The sequence below is a fragment of the Callithrix jacchus genome, chromosome 5, assembly GCF_049354715.1.
Source record: "Callithrix jacchus isolate 240 chromosome 5, calJac240_pri, whole genome shotgun sequence".
Lineage (NCBI taxonomy): Eukaryota > Metazoa > Chordata > Mammalia > Primates > Cebidae > Callithrix > Callithrix jacchus.
Window position 1 is genome coordinate 134637501 of NC_133506.1, and position 24466 is coordinate 134661966.

General features: G+C 53.9%; 2 protein-coding genes across 10 annotated transcripts in view; both read right to left on the bottom strand.

Annotated features, from left to right (window-relative positions):
• The window catches only part of TIMP2 (TIMP metallopeptidase inhibitor 2), a 105833-nt gene that overhangs the window by 22976 nt on the left and 58391 nt on the right, over positions 1-24466 (bottom strand). The window lies entirely within an intron of this gene.
• CEP295NL (CEP295 N-terminal like) lies at positions 6999-22598 on the bottom strand. The gene is given in 4 exon segments (XM_078374797.1): positions 6999-11426; positions 11429-11843; positions 11846-12081; positions 12084-22598. Coding segments are annotated over 4 exon segments (1659 nt in total). The 5' UTR covers positions 12163-22598; the 3' UTR covers positions 6999-10497.

Below are 24466 nucleotides of genomic sequence, written 5' to 3' on the forward strand. Positions count from 1 at the left end.
CCAACTGCCCTGAGCCCAAAAACCACGGCCTCTCCCTGAGCATCTCAGATTTCATTTTTCCTTCTTTCCCTTCTGCTGTGAACACAACATCTGGGTTTGAGATCAAGGGTGATACACTGGCTGATGAATTCGCCGCCAGATGCTGGCTACTGGAATGTACAACCGTCGGCTGAATTCAAAGCACATGCAACCACAGGGCCCCGGCTCCCACCCTGCCGGCCCAGGACACCACATGATGTCACCTACCCCTCTGCAAGGAGCCTGCGAAAACAATTCCGAGTGAACCCGCCAGAGTGGGGATGGAAAACAACTGGGTGGGTGAAAAACCAAGGTCTCAGGAGACGATCCAAGAGGATGGGTTACGCTCCGACGTCGAGAATCACACCCGCCCCTGGAAAACCATCGGAGGCTGACCGGTGCTGCTGCTCTCAGAGGGGAGCGGACCGTGAAGGGGGCTTGCTGGAGAACCTGGTGTCTCCAGCATGAGCCAGGGCCAACGGCTGGCCGGAGGGGTGGCACACTCCACAGACTCCAGCCACGCCTGGGCAGAGACACCGGGGCTTCTGTGGCACGCTCCTCTCTTGTTCTCTCTCCTCTGTGTCTCCATGTCCCCTCTGCAGCCATCAACATGTGGGCCCTGTGTCCTCAAGTCCCCCTCACACCCCACCAACATCTTTCCAATCCCACTGTGTCCACAGAAGCACCATGGGCGTTCCTGTGGAAAATAAGAACAAGCCATGCCCACTATTGGGGGAGGGAGCCAGACCCCAAAAGAAAACCGCTTCAAAAGGCTCACACTTGTAATCCTAGCATTTGGGAGGCCAGGGCGGGTGGGTTGCTTGAAGCTAGGAGTTCAAGAACAGCTTGAGCAACATACCAATACCCCATCTGAAAAAAAAAATACAAAAGTTAGCTGGACATGGTGACATATGCCTGTAATCCCAGCTCTCAGGAGGACTGCAGGAGCCTAGAAGTTCAAGGCTGCAGTGAGCTATGAACACACCACTGGGCTTCAGTCCTGGGTGACAGAACAAGACCCTGCTTTTGAAAGAAGAAAACTGCCTCTAAGAAATGCACGTGTTCCACACTCATTGAATTCCCTTTATCGTCTTGCCAGGGGCCCGACTGCTCTCCGGAGGAATCCGACGTGCTGTGTGTATAAATACACCATACAGAACGTTTGCCACCTGGGCCACTCTGCCGGGCTCCCAGCCCCAGGTTAGGGACAGGCAAACCGGTGGATGTGAACACCCAACCTCTAGACCACTCACAGACTATCCCCAGGGTGCTCTACACGCTGTTAACTGCACAGTGCCCGTTTCGGCTGAGGGACGCACTCAGGCAGCAGAGGGTAGCCTACTGTCCCTCAAGTCACGTGTCTGCCCAGACGAGGTGCAGGGATCCCCGGGACTCATAACATATTCGGCTAAATACAAAGTCAAAACCCAGCTGGATCATCTGTACCTTGCATGCACACTGACTCGGACTGGCCTTTGCTCCGTATCCCCAGGGGGCACCGGCCCCTCCTAGCCATCCACCCTCTTCTGCAGGCTCCAGCTTCCACCCGGGGAAGGATGCCCACAGGACCAGCAGTTGCAAGAAAGCACCTTCTTCTACTCTGTCCTGTCCTGCTCATGGCCCAGAGAGCACGGAGTCCCCATGCTCTTAACATTGGTCATTCCTAGGGGTCGAGTAGAGGCTTTGCACATGTGCCAAAGACCCTACTGGCCCAAATGGCCCGTGGGTGGGGGGCATTCTGATGCTGCAGCTGGATTGGAGTCAGCCCAGGGCACCCACAGCAGCACTGAAGACCAGTGGTCACTGCATGTGTCCCAGGGACCAGCCTTGAGGACTCTGAACCGTGTAGATGCAAACGCAGTAACTGCCAGCTGGAGTGGCAGACACCATCTGAGAGTCATTTGGTTCATTTGACTCCAGGTGGAATTACATGCCAATCATTTCAGAGGAATTTTAAAAGAAACCATTTTCTCTCCCAGATGAAACCCAACCTCCACTCACTCCTGGAAAGAATCCAACGGCAGTCGCAGGTGGACTCTTCTTTGCTTATTTACTGGGGAAGGACTGCGAGGTTCAATGCCTTCTGTCCACACTCTCCAGAAAACTGGGCACACGAGTGCCACCATCCACGTCCTCAAATCACACAGTAAGGCTCTCGCTAACGTCTGTAACCTGAGCTGCCATTCGGGATGAGAGTCTCTTGTCCTTTTGGGTGGATGTACCACTGGATACTGGTTGACCTGGCTGGGGTTGCTTGACCATTGAATTTTTTTTTAAACTCCCAATCCAAGTTTTGCTCTTGTCACCCAGGCTGGAATGCAATGGTGTGACCCTGACTCACTGCAACCTCTGCCTTCAGAGTTCAAGCAATTCTCCTGCCTCAGCCTCCAGAGTAGCTGGGATTACAGGTGCCTGCCACCATGCTTGGCTAACTTTTTTTTTGTTTTTTTTTGTATTTTAGTAGAGACGGGGTTTCACCATGTTGGCCAGGGTGGTCTGGAACTCCTGATCTCAAGTTATCCACCAGTCTTGGTCTCCCAGAGTGCTGGAATTATAGATGTGAGCCACCTCGCCTGGCCTGACCATTGAATTTTGATTAATATGTCCATAGCACCAGCTGAGGGTATACCAAGGGCCTCTCTGCCCCAGCTGCCCACAAGGTCAGAGTCTGGAAAGGGAGGTGAAGCCCCTGTCCCCACTTCCAGTGTCTATACCATCAGCTGTGGCCCTGTCCTGCAGCTGCTGTGATAAGTGACTGTATTTTTCCCGGCCTGCTCTCAGGTCACTGTGGGATCTGTAAGTGTTTTTGTGTAACTAATCTCATTGGGCTTCGGGATCATAGTGAAGACCACTCAGAAACACAGAAGCTCTCCTTCGGGCAGCATCTCCTTCATTTGGCGGGATGGGGCTGACCTCGCCAGCTGGAGGGGCAGAGGTGGCCACAAACGCCGCCAGGGATGGCAGATGGTGATCCGAGAAGGGCTCTGCTCACAAGGACCCCAAACCTGCTCTAGCCCTCCAGGTCTAGAGGCCACAGACTCCCTACGGAACTGCATAGGGGGCATGGGTGGGGCTGAGCCGTCAGGAAGTGTCACAAGGGTTGGGAGGTGGCAGTGAGGGTTATCTGGTCCAGCCCACCTGTGGCCTCTGGCCTCAAGCTACACAGCTGGGTGTCCTCGGTGGGCAGTCAGAGGGTCTCCTCTGAACTCTGGGCTCTGCCTTCCGTGGCCCCCTAGGGCCGGCCCTTTTGGTCAGTGGCGGGGCAGACCTCCTCCAAGTTTGCCCCTTTTAGGGAAATGAGCAGAAAAGGGGGCTGTGGCCTGGTAATTGAAAACAGCCCTGTGGTGTGGGTGGGAATCCGGCTTATGACTGCCCTGCAGCTGCTGCAGAGGCCAGACCCACCCTCAGGCCTCCCAACCTCCTCGGACCCCAGGAGCCAGCAATGGGGCCTTCTGGGGTGCAGGAAAGAGCTCAGCAAAGGGGGTACCATAGGAGCACCCTAGATATCTGTCCCCCGCTGAGGATATAGACACCAGAAGTGAAGATATGGGCACCACCTCCCTTTCTAAACTCTGACCTTGAGAGTCTATGGGTGGCTGGGACAGAGGGGCCCCAGGTCCATCCTCAGTGGTGACTCGCAGCTCTGGGGCAAGGCAGGGCCGTGACATCCAGGGTGAGGACAGAGGACTTGCCCAGCCTGACTCAGGCCAGGGTGAGAAACGCCTGGAATGACAACTACTCAGAAAAGATGTTTTCGTAGGGAGGGTGGGGAAGGGGGTGGGGCAGAGAGGGTGACGGGCATACAACAGGGATCAGGGGACAGAAGCGCAGCCTCAGCCTGGGCCATACCCCATACTGCCTGCCAGCTGGCACCTGGAGGTGTGCCAGGCCCACCCGAGGGAGCATTCCCTCCCTGCTGCCCGAGATTCCAGCGCGTGAGCGGCTGGCCACTGGATGCCGGTCTCCATGGAGACCAGCTCTCCCATCTACTTCCTGCCCATTGACTCTGGCTCCCCTCGGGGAACTCAAGCGAGCAAAACACCATCTATCAGAGTGCCTCGGCCACAACCCCGAAGAGCAAAGCTGTACTCTGCCCAGCCTTCCTGCCGCCCCCTCCCGGCCCCCTCCCTCTGCGGCCCTGGGAGGACCTGAGCCCCTGTCCTGCCACCCTCCCTCGTGGGCTGGGCCCCTCCCATTCACGTGCTGCTGAATCACTTGAAAAAAATGCACCGATCCTGGGAGGATTTGCTGAGAACAGTGCGGCTTTGTGGAGGGAAGTGCGGCTCTGCACTTTCTTCGCCAAGACCCATGGAAGAGCCAAGCTTGGCCCTGCAAACCCCAAGCCAGGGCTGGAGCAGAGGCAGGGGCAGGACCGTGCAGGGCAGGAGGTAGAAGGTGTTTGGAGAGGCGCCGAGGGAACCGTCACCTGTCCCTGCAATCCTCCTTTCCCGGGGCTGAGCAGGGGGCCAGGGTGACATCTCCGGAGCCAGGGGCAGCTGCAGATTCTCTCCTTGCACTGTCGCTGGGGGGCTGTGTGGTGGGCAGGGCACTGTTCCTCCCAGGTCAACCCATTTTGGGGGCAATCATGAGGGCTGGGCCCGTCGTCTTTGGGCCCTGGCTGGGGGGTGACCTGGGGCATGTAGCCTGTGGGCTGACCCTGGCTTGCTGCATTTCTCAGGAGACAAACAGGGACAAAGGCTGTAATCCCGGGGCCCACACTCCCAGGAGAGAATGAAAGCGGGAAGGGGGGCTGGTGTCCCCACTCCCCTTTCTCTTCCTCCTCAGCACAGCTTCAGAAATGTGCCCAGTCTCCCTGAGCCTGTCCTGTGGGGTGTGTCTGTGCAGACCCATTTCCAGCCGGAAGACTCAGCCTGGGCTGTCAGCTACAAGTGCAGGCTGCTCCCCACCCCTGCCCCGTGTCTTCTTGGAGGTCTCAATAAAATTCACTGGAAGAATCCCTGCAGGTCAAGAAGGATGGCCTGCCCACCCGTCCCCTCAAAAAACCCTAGTTTCCCTTTGTTGTATGTGTCTGAGATCCTGGTCACACAGGGCTTGGCAGGGAAGGGAGGTTTGTGAGGAAAAGACGGACCCCCCAGGGCAGCTCCCAGCATGGGGTCAGATCCACAACCTGACTGGCCAGCAGGTGGGGGAGAGCAGGCCAAGACTGAACTGCTGGCATATCAGAGCCTGCCGGCCTCCCCCAGCCCAGGGACAGCTGACCTCCGCAGCACACACAAGCGACACTGCTGCTCCCCCTCCAAGCCTCACGGACACACAGGGGGACCCACACACCACTGCTCAGCCACGGAGGCCTTCCTGGGCCCCCGTGGTTTGGGAAGAAGGACCCACAAGGCAGGGAGCAAAGAAGGGGCAGAAGGATGAAGGTTCCCGAAAATGGAGAGTGAGGCGGGAACACGGAAGCTGGCCCCAGGATGGAGGCAGAAGCACCAAACCGGAGCAGCGCTCTAGAGGGCGCAAAGCGTTCAGAGGGAGAACCGTCGGGGCGCCTGGAGGTGCTGCAGAAGGATGCAGGTGAATATGGTCACCACATCCGGGGTCCTCGCCCTGCTGGTATGGCAGTGCTCTCTGGAAACCCTGGGAACCCACACCCTTTCAAGTGGCTCCATTATCCATTTTACAGTCGAATGGAGGCTGGGCAAGGGCTGGGGTGTGAGTCCAGAGGGTACCCCTGAGCCCGCCAGCATTGCCCTATGAGGTCCCCGACCCTTCAAGGAGGATTCAGGCTCGAAAGGTAGGGGGTGGGCCCTGTGCACTTGTGTCTGGAATAGGGGCGGTGGGAAGAGAGATGCTGGGACCTGGGTGTGAGGTGCAGGAGGCGGAGGGCCAGGCCTTGGAGGAAGTCCAGAAACCTTAACACTCTGCCCTGGTCACCAAGCTGTTGACAGGTGGTGGAGCCAGGGCTCTGACCCTGGCAACAGGGCTCTCACCGGCTCCTGGTGGAGGCTCTGGGTGAGGGCATGGGATGGGGTGAGCCAGGGGAGGCTGGAGGCTGCCCCACAGGCCTTTCCACCACAGTCCACTTGTGCCAAGGTGACCAAGAGGGGAGGGGAATGCAGGCACTGCCAGATCTGGGGATGGAAAGTTACCCATGACATCTCCATAAGAATCACTGGGAAGCCATGGTTTTGGGTGTGAGCATCCTGGAGGGCTTAGTGCCCACACCAATGCTCCAGGCAAAGAACCAGCCTGTCATCCCCTTAGCCTTCTGCAGGACAGGTGGGAAAGGGCCGGGTGTCTGGTCTGGCTGCCAGGGGACAGTGTAGGTGTGACTGTCCTGGCAGAGATGAGTCACCCTCCACCCTGTCTCGCTGCCCGTCTCCACACCTAGTTTTAGCTCAAGTGAGGCCAAGAAGGGGCAATTCCTTACCTACAACACACGGGCCACAAATACTACCTTTGAAAATGGCAACAAAAATAACCTACTCAAAGGCAGGCTGCTCCCCCAACAGACTGGCTTCCAGGCTAAGGCAGGAAGACGTCGGCCACTCAGTGTCCAGGCCCCATCGCGGCCATTGCTTTTAACTCAGTCACCCCACAACATCCTCCCTGCCCTCTCCGACAGAGCCCATGCCACAGTGACAGGCGGCTATGCTCCAGGTCTCCGTGTGCTAAAAACAGCCAGGCACAAGGCAAGTACAGAAACAGCAGCAGCACAGTGACACCCTGCCCTGAGGAATCCATGTGGCTTTTGAAAAACAGCAGCCCTCCTGACCCTCAGGTTCCTTCATCATCATGTTGAGCCTACAGCAAATTGTGGAGTGGCTTCACAACCCTAGCCCATGACATTCTGGAAGCAGAGGACAGAAAGAACCAGGCTGAGATCAAAGTTTCCTTGTTTCCTTCCTTCCTTCCTTTTCTTTCTTTCTTTCTTTCTTTCTTTCTTTCTTTCTTTCTTTCTTTCTTTCTTTCTTTCTTTCTTTCTTTCTTTCTTTTTCTTTCTCTCTCTCTCTCTCTCTCTCTCTCTCTCTCTCTCTCTCTCTCTCTTCTTTTTTCCCGGAAATAGGGTCTCACTCTGTCACCCAGGCTGGAGTCCAGTGGTACAATCACAGCTCACTGCAGCCTCAACCTCCCAGGCTCAAGCGATCCTCCCATCTCAGTCTCCCTAGCAGCTGGAACTATAGGTGCAAGCCAGTATGCCTGGCTACTTTTTGTATTTTTTATAGAGACACAGTATCACTATGTTGCCCAGGTTGGTCTCAAACTCCTGGGCTCAAGCAATCTGCCTGTTTTGGCTTCCCAAAGTGCTGAGATTACAGGTGTGAGCCACCAGGCCTGGCCCCGAATTTCCTCTACTTGATCTCAAGCAGAAAGCCACAGACAACAGAGACCTAAGCTATTAACAATTAAAAAACCCAAAAGCAAAAACAGAAAGTTTATTCCCACCCCGTCCCAATGAGCATTAAAGCTTGTTGGTTCCACGAGCTTCACACGCTCCAGGAAAGTCCAGCTTGAGATTCTCAGAGGCGTGTACTTGGGGTCCTGTTGGGGATCTTGCCCCTTACAGCTGCAGTTCTAGCTTTTACTCATCACCTGCATCCCTGCCAGAATGGGAGTCCTGTGGTTCCATGTGGGCGGCTTCGCTCATCTCTAGTGACTGGGACAGTGTCTGGGACTTCTAATTGTACAAACTTCGGGGATGGAATCTCACTCTGTCTCCCAGGCTGGAGTGCAGTGGTGCGATCTTGGCTCACTGCGACCTCTGCCTCCCAGGTTCAAGTGATTTTCCTGCCTAAGTCTCCTGGGTAGCTGGGACTACAGGCGTGAACCACCATGCCCAGCTAATTTTTGTATTTTTAGTAGAAATGGGGTTTTGCTATGTTGGCCGGGATTACACGTGTGAGCCAACGTGTCTGGCCTCATATTTGCAAGTTAAATATTTTATAAGAGCAGGTCAATCTCTTCTGGGGGAAAAAGGTAAAAACAGAAGGAAAAAAAAGTAATAATGGGATCTTTCCCACATCTATATCCCAGCTATGCCAAAAGCACTTTTTGATGCCTGGTCTTTTGATCCAAATGCATCAGGGATACATACAGTCTTCTTTTTGGAAATAAGCATGGAACAGGAGAAGCTATGATCCTGGAAGGAAGGCTCGTATACACGATGAGAATATACCGCAGTGAAAGTGAGCACGACAGGTGTTTGTGTGATGTGGATGCATGCCAGCAACTACGCCGAGGCCAAAAAACTTAGCTTCCCAAAGACCCCAAATAATATCATTTTATAAACTTCAGCATCAAGTAAAACTAAACACTACACCGTTTAGCACAGACACGGATAAAGACAGGGCTAAACCCCAAGTTCAGCAGCTATCTCTCTCTCTCTCTCTTTTTTTTTTCTTTTTTTGAGATAGAGTCTTGCTCTGTTGTCCAGGCTGGAGTGCAATGGTGCACTCAGGTAACTGCAACCTCTGCCTCCCGGGTTCAAGTGATTCTCCTGCCTCAGCCTCCCGAATAGCTGGGATTACAGGTGCCCACCACCAAACCAGGCTAATTTTTTGTATTTTTAGTACAGGCAGGGTTTCACCACGTTGGCCAGGCTGTTCTCAAACTCCTGACCTCAGGTGATCCACCCGCTTCAGCCTCCCAAAGTGCTGTGATTACAGGTGTGGGCCGCCGCGCCCAGCATCTTTTTGTTTCTGAGACAGGGTCTCGCTCTGTCACTCAGACTGGCAGTAGTGTGATCAGAGCTCCCTGCAGCTTTAACCTCTGGGGCTCAAGCAACCCTCTTGACTCAGCCTCTCGAGTAGCTGGGAATGTAGGTGCGTGCTGCCACGCTCAGCTAATTTTTTAATTTTTTGTAGAGATAGGGTCTCCCAGTGTTGCCCATGCCCAGGTCTCAAATTCCTGGGCTCAAGCAATCCTCCCAAATTGGCCTCCCAAAATGTTGGGGTGATAGGTGGGAGCCATCAGCAGGTATATATCCACAGAGGCAGCAGGGGCATGGAAAAGGGAAGTGGGGAACAGGTGGTGAATATTCTGGGTCTTGGGTCTCGGTGGTGGGCTCACGGTAGTTCACTATATTGTCTATAAAATATGCATAAGGCAAGTAAGGCCATTCATGGACCCATGAGACCAATGTGTCACGAACAAAGATTGGCTGATCTAAGTCGATGTATCTGAGGTTTCTGGAAGGGAGGGAGGGAGAAAGACTCTGAAACCATCCCAGTCCAGGGGCAGATGGCGTCCACCACTGGTTTTTGTCAAGGCTCACTGGAGCCCAGCCACACCCTTTCATTCATGCATCATCTGGCTGCTTCTGAGCAGCTGCCATAGAGCTGGGTAACTGCGCCAAGGGCTGCACACAGCTGACAAATGCTAACATAGTTACTCTCTGGCTCTTTGCATAAAAGTGCGTTGATCCCTGTCCCTAAGCCTGCAATTGGCAGAAGAGAAGCTACCCAGTGTGAGGTGTCCATGGCTGTGGTGGATGCCAGATCAGTGGCAAAGCTAGCGGGGAGGAAATGGATCAACACCCAGGTGTCCACACCCTTGCCAACCCCAGAGGAGCCATCAGCAGGGTGAGGGTGGCCTGTCTTCTCTTTTCTGCCTTTCTCTCTTTTCTCTCAAATTAGAATTAGAAGAATGTATTGAGCAACATGTTATTTAAACAATGTTGGTTTTGTCGCTCTGAAAGACTAAGAGAGGTTTTATCTTTGGTTCAATCTCTGTTAATGTCTCCACTAAGAATGGTGTTAGCCCGTGGCTAAGCACCAAGTAAGTGATCTATCTTCTGAAATTGTGCCCATCTGACTTTGGGTGCCCCTGAAAGACCCATGTTTATTTGGCTAAAACATCTGAAGGGCATAATTGACCTGGAGTTTCCATCTGTCACCCAGGCTGGAGTGCAGTGGCATGTTCAGCTCTGGAAAATGCACCCCCCAGTACATGGGCTAGACCCCCCCCTCACTGGAACCCACATGGGTTCCTATTTTTGTGCATAGGAGGTTTCTCAAATGGGACTTCATTTTAAAGGTAAGACTAAGGAAGGAGTCCCTGCAAGGGAATTTGCCCTGGAGGATGGTATAATGACAGAATGCCATTTTCTTTTTTTGAGACGGAGTCTCTGTTGCCCCGGCTGGAGTGCAGTGGTGCAATCTCGGCTCACTGCAAGTTTCACCTCCAGGGTTCAAGTAATTCTCCTGCCTCGGCCTCCTGAGTAGCTGGGATTACAGGCACATGCCACCACGCCTGGCTAATTTTTATATTTTTATAGACACGGGGTTTCGCCATATTGGCCAGGTTGGTCTCAAACTCTTGACCTCAGGGTTCCGCCCTTCTTGGCCTTCCAAAGTGCTGGGATTACAGGTATGAGCCACCATGCCCAGCCCCAGATTGCCCATTTTATAGAGGCCTAATAGTCTTGAAGGCAATGATGCAAACACAGATCTTAGAGACTCGGGTACCAGTTCTGGCATCTCCATTAGCAGTGATGTATTTTCCCCGGTGGGACTCTCGCATTTAACATATGTTCTGAAACTCCTGCAAGCGTTTCCTGGCTTCTGCAAGAAACTGCTTGTGCAACTTGTTTTGCTCTAAAATCTGCTGCTGCCGGTCTCGGATCATCTGACTGTGCTGGTCGTTGGTGAAGCTGGTGCCCAATGGGGAAGTAGTGCTGAGCTCAGATTGGCTCTCCCTTTCCTGGGCTGACAAAGAGGGGAACCTCAGATGGGCCAGTCCAGCTCCTCTTTGCTCCCTCCTCTCTTTTTCTAACTCAGCCTTTCGGTGGATTTCCAAGCTCCTACCTGGGTGTTCCGTTGGTTCAAGCGATTCCGGCTGTTTTTGTTTCCTCTGCTTCGTCTCTGCTTTCTGCCTTTGCCTGGATGCTGTTGAGCCTACTCTGTGTGCCTGGTCTTGAAGGTGGAGCTGAAGGGGGCCCTCTACCAGCGTGCCTCGTTTGGGGGTCTCTTGCCCAAATTCAGTGCTGTACAAGAATGAGTCCACTTTGTTGACACATATTTCTGCCTTGGGAGACAATGTTTAACTTCCATTTCTAAATGTGGGCTTGACCGTGCGGTGACATTTTCGGTTCTGGACCTTGCCCGTTAATGTTTTCAAGTCGGTCTTGGACACCGCCTGCTGCTCCTCCTCCTCTGCCAGGCTCCTGCGTTCCCCGGCGGCCATCATCTCTGTGTCTGCCATTTTCTTCTCTCTCGGGGTCCTCCCGCCACATTCTTGCATCTCTGAGAAGCCATGCTCTCCCCCGGGGCTCTGGTCCATCCTGGGCTTCAGGGCCAGGTACAAGCACAGGTGTTTCTTCAGCTTTCTGTTTATATTAAACAACTCTTCAAAGGCGAACTCCAGCTCTTTCTGCCACTTGTTCTTCTCCTGGAGCGTGCACTGAGATGCTGGGGACACGGCTTCCCTTCTGGGGCTGGAACCAGCAGACCTCCCTCCAGACTCTGTTCCTGAGAGCAGCTGGTCAGGCCTGGAACAAAGCAAATTGTCCCTTTCCCCAGCGGCCTCCTCCCTGCCTGGGCCGTTCCTTTCTCTTTTTCCTCCACGCACCTGATCTCTCCCGCGGCCACCATGAGTGGGTTTTGCCTTTCTAGGTCCACCCCTCCGTTCCCCTGAGGGTGGATGGCACAGCGGCCATCCCCAGACTTGGTCGAAGGTTCTCGCCTTCCCTTTCTCTTCTCAGGCGGGGTCATGTGAGGATGCATCTGATCTGTGGCTTTTGTAGTCTGAGGCTTCTCTGGGCTCACTGGCATCTTCTGGGGCCTAATGTGCCCAGGTTGTTGCTCGCCCATCTCTTCCCTGCAGCTCTTCTATTCGCTAAGGGCTGTATTCTGCTTCTCTTTGCCCCCCCTGGGGGCCTGGGTAATCTTCGCTGGACAGGCCCCTCCGAGCCAGGCTTATTTTCTGTGGCCCGTCCTCCTCCCCAGCCTAACAGACGTGCTGACTGCAGCCTGTCCAGGTCCCTGACTTGCAGGTACCGCGACTCCCACCACTCTCTCCTCAACTGCTCGGCCAGGCGCTGGAGCTGGTGGCTTTTCCACAGTTTCGCATCCGTTCTCCTCTGCAGGGTGAGATCACCTTTTCCCGGGCTGGCAGCAATCTGTGCTTTTGCCTCCAAAGCAGGGGTCTGTTATCAGGACAAAGCCTGAGCCACGTGGCTCCGTCCATGTTTCTTTTCCTTTCTGCGAACCCGGCAGACACAGCTTCCCAGGGACAGTGCTTGGAGCCAAGGGTGGAGGGTTCAAGGGGCGCCCTCGGGCCTGAGGGGCCACAGAGGGCATGACTGTTCCACAGCAAGCCCACGAGGACAGGAGCACAGGTGCAGCTCTCCAGAGTGCTCCCAGGAGAGTGACCAAGGCCCTGACGACAAGCACATGGGATTCTCACTGCGGGGAAAGACTCCAAAATGCACCCTCCCAGCTCTCCTGCCAGCGCCCATCATGGCCCGTTCTCAGCCTCCCAATTTCTGTCCTACACATTTTTGACAAGAGCCTGGAGGGGAGTTGTTTTGAATATGGTGTGATTTTGCTTCCCAGGGGACACTGGCAATGTCTGGAGACATTTTCCATGGTCATAAATGCAGGGAGGAGGTGCTCCTGGCCTGCAGCTGGGTGGAGGCGAGGGAGGCTGCTAAATACCCCACACTGCACAGGAGGGCCACCCGGGACAGCAAATACATGGCCAGAGATGTCAGTGGTGCCAAGACTCAGAACCCCACCCTAGGAGGCGAGTGTTAGGATTCAGGTCAAGCTGGAGGGGCACAAAGGGCAGCTCTTAAAAACAAATATTGGCAAGAGAAGGTGGAAGCAAAAGAGGAAGTCTGGGCCTCTGGAGGGAGAACTGCTTATAAAGGAAAGGAGGAAGGAACGGAGGAGGGAGGAGCTTGCAAGCATGTGTGTGTGCAGGGTGTGTGTGCATGTGTGTGCAGGGATGTGTGTGTGTGCAGGAGTGTGTGTGCAGGGATGTGTGGGTGGTGTTCATGCATATGTGTGCAAGTGTGTGGGGGGTATGTGCAGGGTGTGTGTGCATTTGTGTGCAGGGATGTGTGCAAGGGTGTGTGGGTATGTGTGCAGGGGTGTGTGTGCAGGGATGTATGTGCAGGGATGTGTGTGCAGGGATGTATGTGCAGGGATGTGTGTGCAGGGATGTGTGTGCAGGGATGTGTGTGTGTGCAGGGGTGTATGTGTATACATGTGTGTGCAAGTGTATGTGTCCATGGGCATGCTGGTGTGTATGTGTGTATGCATGTCTGGTACTTGAATCCAGGAGAAACCAGAGAGGAGGAGAAGCTGGTGTTAGCTCTCTGTTCTTGATTCCCAGCTCTTTCCTTTTACAATGATCAGAGGAGGACTCTTCCAGGTCTCTTTGGCATCAGGAAAGGACCCACGCTTCATCAGGCCTTCCTAGGAAAGGAGGGGCATTCACACCAAAAGCATACGGGATGTGTCTGTTCCCCCGGGCGGCAAAGGCTGGAAACAGCCAGACCTGTGAGCTGCAGGAACAGCTAAGGGACAGCCACAGTCCATATGGAGTCCCCCTCCACTGCCCCTTCCTTTCTGTCATCTTAGTCTATGTGGAACCAGGCTAAGCAATTGGAGTCAAATGTAGTTGCAGGAGTCAGAACATACTGTGTCTATATTACAGCTAACATGAACCGGGCAGGCTCCCCTCTGAGCACTTGGCATACTCGTTCATCTCTTCTACAGCAATCCTTTGAGATACGAAGCTCCTACCACCCCTGGTTCACAGATGGGGAAACTGAGGCAGGCAGAGATGAAGATGCTTAACCCAGATCACACAGCTGGCAGAGACAGGCCCCCTGCTGCTTGGGTGAACCCTAGCGCCTTTGACCAACTTCAGGTGGTCACACTGCAGCTGGCTTTGACTTAAGTCTTCGAGTGGGAGGTCCTTGCACGTCTTGGTAAATCGGATCACACATCTAGAATAGTGGTTAAAATTACTAACCAGACTTCCAACCACCATGATGATCAAGAAAGAGAAAGGGAGAGAGAAAGCTGGGCCCTTAAATGCAATGACAGATTTTCGACAAAGGTGCCACAGCAATTTAATGGGGGGGAAACAATTCTTTTTTGTTTTTCAACAAATGATGCTGGCACAGTTGGATAGCCACATGCAAAAAAATGGGAATTCACATCGTTTTCTCACCCTACTTACAAAAATTAACTTACAATAGATCATAGACCTTAATGCAACATCTGCAACTATAAAGTTTAGAAGAAAATCCAGGCGTGTATTCATGATCCTGAGTTAGGCAAAGGTTTCTTAGATACAACCAAAAACACAAGCAACAAAAGAAGAAACAGATAAGCTGAACATCATCAAAATTAAACAACAACGACAACAAAACCTTTGTGCTTCAAAAAGATACTGTAAGTAAAGTGAAAACACAAGGTACAGCCTGGAAGGAAGGATTTGCAAATCATATCCAACAGAAGACTCGAGTCTGGAACATATCAACAACTCTTACTACCCAGTAAGGTGACAAATAATCCCATTTAAAAATCAGCAAAAGAAGGCCAGGCATGGCAGCTTGCATCTGTAATCCCAGCTACTCAGGAGGCTGAGGCGGGAGAATTGTTTGAATCCGGGAGGCAGAGGTTGCCATGAGCTGAGATCACACCATTGCACTCCAGCCTTGGCGACAGAGTGAGACAGTCTCAAAAATAAATAAAGAAAACTAAAAATCAGCAAACAGATTTAAGTAGATATTTCACCAAAGAACATAGACGTATGGCTAATACAGCACATGAAGGATGTTAACTGCAGCGGTCTTTAGGGAAATGCACACTGACTCTGCAATGCCCTGCCACTTCACAGCCACCCCGATGACCTTGGGCAAAAAGACAGACATCAGCAACTCCTGGTGAGGAAGGAGGGAGGAACCGAGCCCTGCACACACTGCTGGTGGGAATGGGAAATGGTGCCGCCACCTTGGAAAACTGTCTGGCAGTTTCTTCCAAAGGGAAACACAGACTCACCATATGACCCAGCAATTCCACTCCTAGCTCTAGAACCAAGAGAAGGCATGAGTCCACAAAAAAAAAAAAAAAAAAAAAAAAAAAAAAGGCTCGGAGAGGTGGAATGACTTTCCCAGCTCACACGGAGGAGAGGGCCTCAGACACCAAAGACCACCATGAACGGCCACGGGGATGCCCAATGAGGTGGGGTGAGGTCAGAGCTGCTCTGAATGCCCCTCTCTGTGTCTTGGATGGCGCCTGGAGGCCCCAAGGTTCATGGTCTATTTCTGGGCCAAGAGCCATTGGGTCACACCCCTTGTCAACCAACAACAATCAGTAAAACCTGGACAAGTCTTCCCTGCTCTGGAAGTGCCCCCAACCCACTGAATGACCTCAGTGCACCCTGTGCCAGGCCACTGGCATGGGCATCCCAATGAGGCAACATGGATTTTCCTGGAGACACACAAATGGGTAAAAACTTAACAGATCTGGACAGAGATCTTTGGGATAAGCCAGCTCCATCATTCGGGAATTTTGATGCCCACGCTGATACCATCAGATGCAACCCTGCCCCTGCCGCCCCTAGTTTTCCCTGCTCTTCCCTCTGAGCCCCTCCCTACTCGCTAACTTGAGGCAAACGGGAGGGTCTCACGTGGATTCACGCAGACATCGGCAGGGAAGGCAACTAAGCCTTAGCTGAGCCCGAGATGACCGAAAAGAAACAGCCATTCACCTGGTGCACAGCCCACTGGGACGCCTGCCTCCACCTGTGATGTCCAGCCTGACCTCCAGGCAGCCCAGGGTCTCTCCAGCGCTGCCAGACAGGCCGTCTGGTGCCCTTGGAAGGACACTTGCCAAGGAAGAGAGCCATGGTTCCAATCGGGGTCCTCACTACAGCTCCCCCCTCAGAGGCACCTGCCCTCTCTGGTTGCTTAGAATATTCCAGAAGGGGCAGGGGTCCTGGTGCTCCTCGAAGTATTGTGAGCGTCTGGGGCTGCTTTGATGTTTCCTATTCCCCCCTGCCCTCTGGTCCTGCCTCCCAAAGCTGACAAGGCTGCCTTCAACCACTCAGGAAAACCACAGCTCCCCGCTCCACAGAAGCTACACTCAGAGCAGCAGACAGGAAGGCGAAGTGGACACCCATCTGGCCTCTGGACGGCACCTGGGCCTCCCACAAAGCCGAGTGGACACTGGGCCCATTCTCCTCCCTCATTCTCTGCAGCCCTGTGGCCCCATGCAGGACCCAGCCCGTGGCAGCTCCACCCCAGACCCATCCGATCCCAGCACCTGGGCCCGGGAATGTGTTCAGGTCACCAGCTTCCCAGTGACTCTCACCAAAGTCAGCCAACCTCTGGCCTACAGCTGGAGAATGACGTCCCAGTAGCTCGCCTTTTCCCGGGCAGCCACTCAGACAACTTTTTGGCCGAGACGGACCTCACCCAGGGACCCTCCAGCCAAGCAGCAGGGAAGTGCCAGGACCCACAGCCAATAGCACCCAGTGTCCCCTGCCCCACACTTCTCACCCCCTTCCGAAGGAGACTCCAGGCCTGTTGTGCACTCCTGTGGAGTCAGGGAGGACAGGGGATGAGGGGGGTGGGGGTGGGGAAGAGCGTCACAGTCACAGGCTGGGTGAGGTGCCCAGGACGGGACTCCACGGTCAGACAGGCCTGTGTCCTGGCTGTAGGATCCCGGGTTCTGCAGTTCCCTCAAAACCTCCGCCTCTCTCATCCACCTCACAGCCCATCACAGCCCAGGATGTGAGAGCATTTGAACAATGCATGTGCCCATCCTGGAGCCCTGGGGTGAGCCTGCGAGAGTGGCCTGCCCCCCCACCCCAGTCCCCACCAGGTGCGCAGTCCTGCGGCTAAGTAGGGGAGGTCATGACAAAGGCTCAGGCCCTCCAACCACCAGGCTGTGTTGTGATGAGGCTGCTGGAGCCCCCGGCACCATGATGGGATGGGGGAACCGCCCATGGGGGTGACTCTCAGTGTGAGACTGGGCCTGGTACACTTGGACACCCAAAAATCGACGCAGCAGATGTCGCATCCCCTGGAGAAGTCCCCCCGACCACAGACACAGGGGACAGCAGCAACCCTGGCCATCCCCAAGGGCAACGGGAGGACTCAGAGGGCCTCTCTCCTCCTCCGGGTGTGAACTGGTCCCTCGAGATGCAGGGGCAACCTTCTCTTCCCACCTCAGCCTGTAACAGACACAGCACAGGCCCCGTTCTCTGCTGAAGTCACTGCACCGTGATCCAGGGAGTGACTGTAAAAACAGGAACAAACAGGGCTGCTATGCCAGTTTTCCTGGAGACACGGAAATGGGTACAAATTTAAAACATCTGGGCAGATGTTTGGGATAAAGTCCAGAAAATCACAACCAGCTCCGTCATTCTGAAACTGATTCCCCCCATGACACCATCAGACGCAACCTCGTCCCTGCTGCCCCCAGCTCTCCTTGCTCTCCCCTCTGGGCCCACAGAAATAAACAAAAGCTCGGAGAGGCCAAAAACTTTCCCAGCTCCCACGGAGGACCTTGGTTTGAATCCAGATGTGACACTGATCAGCAGGCAGACCCGCAGCGTTTACTCTTCCAGCATCTCACACACACGTCACCATGTCACCACCCCACCACCCTAGCACCCCACGTCACCACCTCGCCACCCCACCACCCCACCGGCCCACCACCCCACCTTAGGAGGTAAGGCCTATTCCTATCTGCACGATCTGATGGGAAAATTGAGACTCAGAGAGGTTAAGTAACTTTCCTAAGGCCACACAGCTGGTTATCAGGGCAGCAGGGATTCCAAGCTAAGCAGGCAGTCCCTGATCCAGGCTCCTAGCCTGCTGCCCAGGGAGGTCAGAGCTGGAAGCCATTTCCACAGCACGAGGAGACTGCCTGGGCTGTGCTTGGCCTCACGTGACCTCTGACCTCCGTGGCCTACCTGTGACTCTGACAGGTGTGCTGAGCTTCTGACGGGTGCAGAGGGCTGCAAAAGGGGCCTCCGTGCGCTCAGTGCACATCGACCCGGGACACCATGGTCGGTGCCTCTGAGTTCATCACATGGACCAGCCCCGCCTTCATTCCTCTAAGTACTTGATTTGTAAACAGGCGTGGAAGGGCAGCCATGGTGCTTCTTGAATCTTGTTAAAAGTCAGGCTCTGATTCGACAGTCTGGGTGGGGCTCAAGACCCTGCAATTCCTTCTTTTTTCTTTTCTTTCTTTTTTTTTTGAGACAGTGTCTTGCTCTGTTGCCCAGGCTAGAGTGTAGTGGCACAATCTCAGCTCACTGCAGTCTCCACCTCCTGGGTTAATACGATTCTCCTGCCTCAGTCTCCCGAGTGGCTGCACCTGGCTAATTTTTGTATTTTTACAAAATTAGCGGGTTTCACCACGCCGGCCAGGCTGGTCTCAAACTCCTGACCTCAAGTGATCTGCCCACCTCGGCCTCCTAAAGTGCTGGGATTACAGGTGTTAGCCACCTTGTCCGTCCTGACTCTGCATCTCTAAAGTATTCCCAGGGGATGCGGGTGCTGCTGGCTGGGGGACCACACTTAGAGTACTGCCGCCCTGGCAAACTATCTCTTTCAGGACGCTGCATCTTGCTCTGTCCTCCTCCTCTGCCAGCAGCTCATCCCTCCTCATTTCTCACCCAATCAGCCTCTCTGCCCCTGACCCCCAGGCCTGCACCTTGTCCTCTCCCGCACTAGGACCCGGTGCTGTCTACCTGAGTGGCCTGGGTTACATTTCAGCATCCCCTGTGTGATCCCCTGCTGTCCACACCAGCAAGCCTCTGAGTGCCACCTGCAGCTGCCACCTGCATCATAATCACCTGACTGCTGGTGAAGGGGTAGATTCCTGGGCCTTGCCTCTGGGACAAATTCTATCCCAGCCTCTGCAGGAGGGGCCCAGGAAAGCGGCCAGTTCACCTGCTGCCCTGTGATCCTCCAAAGCCAGGCAATCTCTGGGCCTAGAGGCTTGAGGAGGGTCAAGCTGCTCGCCCTGGCTCCCCTGGGAGCCACCCCAGCCTGGAGCACTGCCCACCAGACGGGGCTGGCAACCAGCAGCGCCTAGACTGTACTCATGCGGGTTCCTCGTGACATGGACTGAGGAGGGCTAAGCTGCTTGCCGAGGAGGAGGACACAACAAGATGCAGCGTCCTGGAAGAGACAGTTTGCCAGGGCGGCGGTACTCCAAGTGTGGTCCCTCCCCATCCTACCTACCTGCATGTCCCCTTCCCACTCCCCCAAGACACCCCACCTCCAAGAGAACAAAGAAAATGTGCTTCTCTTTCTCCAAAGCCCAGCACCTGGGCCACAAAGTCCAGCGCTGTGTCTTTGAAACATAAAAATAGCTGTAAAAGGGCTCCCATGAGCTGGCATCGGCCAGAGAGAGAACATTTCCGTATAATTGGAGCTTAGCGTTTCATATGGGAAGTTAGACATTTCTCTGTCTACTGAGCCTCTGTAGAATATGTAATTTAACCTCCTTTGGGGGAAACTTTGGATTGTCCTTGGGATGATAATATAAGAAACCCTCAAGGGCTTTTAAAATGTAAAGAACCTCAGAGGTCCCATACACTAAGTGATCCAGGAATGCAGTTGGGGTTTTCTGTCACCTTTTTATCACTTCCTGTGTCCTCCCCTCCCTGGTCATAACTGTCTGTGTGTCTGATAGCAGCCACACAAATAAGCTTATTAAAATTGTGGGGTTTTTTGGCCGGGTGTGGTGGCTCATGCCTGTAATCCCAGCACTTTGGGAGGCCGAGGCAGGTGGACCACCTGAGGTCAAGAGTTTGAGACCAACCTGGCCAACATGGCGAAACCCCATCTCTACCAAACACAAAAAATTAGCCAGCTATGGTGGTGTATACCCGTAAGCCCAGCTACTTGGGAGGATGAGGCAGGAGAATCACCTGAACCCGGGAGATGGAGGTTGCAGTGAGCCAAGATCACACCACTGCACTCCAGCCTGTGACAGAGCAAGACTCCATTTCAAAAAAAAAAAAAAATTACATTTTTTAATGAAGTGAGTCTGAGGGCAATGGGCTCTTCTACGATACCACTGCCTGAGCTTTCACACCTGGCCTTAGCAATTCTAAGACATGGGCAGCACTGGATACAGATGACCCACGAGGGAGCTGGAAAATTGTTGCTAGACGCTAGCCTAGAAGGTTTTTAACAGCTGCACACCTGGCCAAATCTTACAAGATAAAAGGTAATGGGAACACATCTAAAACTCCTAAGTGGGTCCCTAAATACAACTTTGCAAGTAGAGGGGTCATGTGGAGCAGCACAGGAGACAAAAGATACTGGGCCACCACTAGGGCCAATGTAACCGTCCCCTGTGTGAACAGAAATGCCTGTAACACTCAAGTGAATGGTGCAGCCCAGCCGGCAGGACCTCACCTAGCCATGGTAGGACACAGCAGGAAAATAGCACACAATGGTGCCCAGGATGCCAGCATGCACAGTACCGCGTCCGCGGGCACCTATTCCCACCCTATAGGATGCCACCGCAGCAGATGAAACAGCACGGAGAACACAGTCTGGCTACCCGGCAGGCACGGGAAATGCCCAGAGCTTGGCGGAGACACACACGTGGTGCTGAATTCCACGCACAAGGAACCCACGGGCAGACACAGAGCTAAATGGCGGCAAAAAACTACGAAGTGCCTGTGCTCTAGAAACAGCCGATTTGATCATGTCATGGGATAAAAGTCTCAGAATCACGATCCAACCGTGATTAAATGATCAGGAATAAACCTACCAAGAAATGTTCAAGGCCTAAAGGAGATGCACAATTTGGCTGAAGAACAGGGAGCAGATCTGAGTCAGGGAGAGGTGTGCGTTCCTGGTCAGCTCTCGGAAGAGGAGGAGGGCGCTAAGGACGGGGAGAAGGGGCGGCAGACTCAGAGCCCAGGAGGAGAATGAAATAAGCAGGTCCTAGGAAGAAAAGCCAAAGGAGGTGGGGTGGGGCAGGGGTGTTTGCAAAGCATAGAAAAACCTAGAACGTCAGAGTATGGTGCTTACGAGTACTGACTATGTGACCTAGGCCAAGCTACTTCACTCTGGGTGCCTCAGTTTGCTCATCTTTAGGATGGGGGTGACAGAGACAGCAGCACCCATCTACAGAGATGCCAGTGCCTGTCATCACAAGAAGCGCCAAAATGCTTGGGGAAGGGGGCGACACTTACTGTGTGTCCCCAGATAACTGAGCTAGAAGACCAAGAACACATACAGGGAGGCAGAAGCTGGCAGGTGGGCAGGAAGCACTTTCCCCAGGGTTGGCTTGAAATCATTGGGCGGACTTGGTAGGTAGTGAGACGCCCATCACTGGAGGCATCCGAGCCAAGCCCAGATAAAACTAATGTCAGAAACACTGTTAACATTTCTCCGAGTTCCAGCCTCCAAAAAGACCCTCCGTGACACACTGTGTGCTGCGAGAGTCTTGGTTTTGGCCTCTTCTCTCAACTCTTGGCTAAGTTCCAGTGGTGGGGGGTTCCACTGCACTGGGTTTTTCGTTTTTGACGAAGTCTTGCTCTGTCGCCCAGGCTGGAGTGCAGTGGCACAAGCTCAGCTCACTACAACTTCCACTTCCTGGGTTCAAGCAATTCTCCTGCCTCAGTATTCCAAGTAGCTGGGACTACAGGCGCACACTACCACACCCAGCTAATTTCTGTATTTTCAGTAGAGACAGAGTCTCACCATAGTGGTCAGGCTGGTCTCGAATTCCTGACCTCACATGATCCACCTGCCTCGGCCTCCCAAAGTGCTGGGATTATAGGCATGAGCCACCGCACCCAGACTGACTGGGCTTTGAACTGGCTATGTTAGCATTGCCTGGGGCAGGAGTGGGTCACGTTAGAATGAGTCCTGGCTAGGCCCACAGTAGGCTTTTTCACCCGAATCCTGGGGCCGCAGCTCATGAATCTGTGTTTATCCATCTCCTGGTCACACAGCTAGGACTGGGACAGCTCTCAGAGGCGGAGATGGTCGGGCAGGCGGCCTCTGTAGGCAAGCTCAGGCTCAGGTCTCCCCTCGACCAGCTTCACAGAGACAGACACAGGCAGACTGACCTCCAAACTCACAGCTGAGACACCAGCTCCCCATGTGAGGTGCTTGTAGCTCATGCAACTGATGGCTTACTAAATATATCTTGAGAGCATCAGTTACTGCTTCCCTGCAAACCTCAAGATCCCAAGCACCCAGCCTAGGTTTGGGGTCCCCAATCCCAGCAGCTCTTCCTGCTTCCTGAAGAGCCCACCCCCTACTCCTCCAATAACTGCATTCATCCCCAGTGCAGTCCCACCAGCTTCCCTCACCATCCTTCCAATCAAACTGCCTGTGGGGAGCCCCGCGGTTAGGGGACTTTGCCATTGGCCTTACAAACACGTGGCCTGGAGCTGCTCCTCAGCCCACTCTCCGGGGCCCTCTTGGGAGCATCGCTAAACAGCTGGGCATGGAAAGAACCCTACCCTCACCACAGATGGGAGCAGACACAACGAGAGCCTCAGCCTTACTGTGGTCTGCATGGGGTCTCAGGGGCCCACTGACCAAAAGTGGCTGGAATCACTTCCCCGCCTCGACCTGCAGCCCGGCCTCTGCCCTGGCTGTTACTCATGGCAGGCTGTTGCCATGGGAACAGCAGAGCTATTGAGCTGTGACATCATGGCAGGGGTGAGGTCAGGGGCAGCTGCGAGCCAGCCAGAGGGCAAGCGTGTAGGTTAGGGATCAATCAACAAAGATTTGGCCCAAGCAGCTGGGAGCCACAGGAACATTCGAAGGCACCTGTTTAAGGAGGTGTCGGTGAATGAGGACAGTGTAATGCACAATGCCATACCAGACAGAGAACATCCTCCCATCCCCACCCGACAGCACGGAGTGGCCATACCAGACAGAGAACATCCTCCCATCCCCACCCGACAGCATGGAGTGGCCATACCAGACAGAGAACATCCTCCCATCCCCACCCGACAGCACGGAGTGGCCATACCAGACAGAGAACATCCTCCCATCCCCACCCGACAGCACGGAGTGGCCATACCAGACAGAGAACATCCTCCCATCCCCAGCCGATAGCATGGATACCTCCCTAGGGTGTCTTTCTTCTCTGAGCTGTCAGGCCATTAAGGAGGTACACGTCAAGGTCAGGGTTTCTGACAACGCTTGCCATCCTTTCTCCTGTAGGGACAGCGTCTGCTCATGCTTCTAAACAGCTCCAAAAAGCCATCGTTAAGCTGAAACCCACTGGGGGCGGGGGAAGAAAGAATCCCCTGTCAACCATCTGCCCACACAGGAGAAGAAACCACACACTTGGCCTGGCTTCTAGGGCTAGTTCCCCATAGACAGTTTCATGGGAAGGATGGGTGAGGGAAGCTGGGGGGACAAGGCTGGGGATGAACATAGGCACTGGAGGAATGTCAGGGGGTCTTCAGGAAGCAGGAACAGCTGCTGGCGTTGAGGATCCCTGACCTAGGCTAGGTGCTTGCATTCTTAAGGTTTGTGGTAAAGTGATGGCATTATCAAGATATGTTTCTTGCTTGTTTCTTTTTTAGACAGAGTCTTGCTCTGCCACCCAGGCTGGAGTGCAGTGGTGCAATCTCGGCTCACTGCAACCTGTGCCTCCTGGGTTCAGGTGATTCTCGTGCCTCAGCCTCCTGAGTAGCTGGAATTACAGGCGCGCCACCAAGCCCGGCTAATTTTTGTGTGTGTGTATACACACACACACACACACACACATACACACACATTTTTTAAGCAGAGATGGGGTTTTACTGTGTTGGCCAGGCTGGTCTCCAACTCCTGACCTCAAGTGATTTGCCTGCCTTGACCTCCCAAACTGCTGGGATTACAGGTGTGAGCCACCACGCTGGCCAGAGATATGTTTTAGTAAGCCACCAGTTGGATCATCTGTAAGCGACTCACTAGAAGCTTCTGGCATCCTCCACAAATTTGACAACTGGAAAACGTAGCTGGGAATTACGATTTGGGTCAAAAGACGTGAAAGCTACCAATCCTTAGGATGCTGTTTCTTGAGAAAAGAAGGTAAACAGCAGGAACCTGGCCGAGGTGTCCAAATCTCGGGAAGGATGAATCTCAGGAGAGCTGAACCTAAGACAAAGCCCTTTGTCCTCCATGGGAAGGATCCTGGAAAGGTCATCTGGTCCCTGACTCAGGGAAGGGGATCCATTCTCCCCACAAGAATGTTCTCACCCCCCACCCCCAGCCATTTTTTGAGTCCATCTTCTCAGCCCTTGAGGGTTAATTTTATGTCAGCTTGGTGGGCTAAGGGATGCCCAGATAGCTGGGAAAACATACTTTCTGGGTGGGTCTAGGAGCGAGTCCTTGGAAGAGACCAGCATCTGAACCGGTGGACTAAGAAGATTCTCCTGACCAGGGTGGGCATCATCATTCAGTCTGCTGAAAACACCCACAGAACGAAAAGGCAGAGGCAGGCAAAGCCTCTCTCTGCAGGAGCTGGGATATGCATCC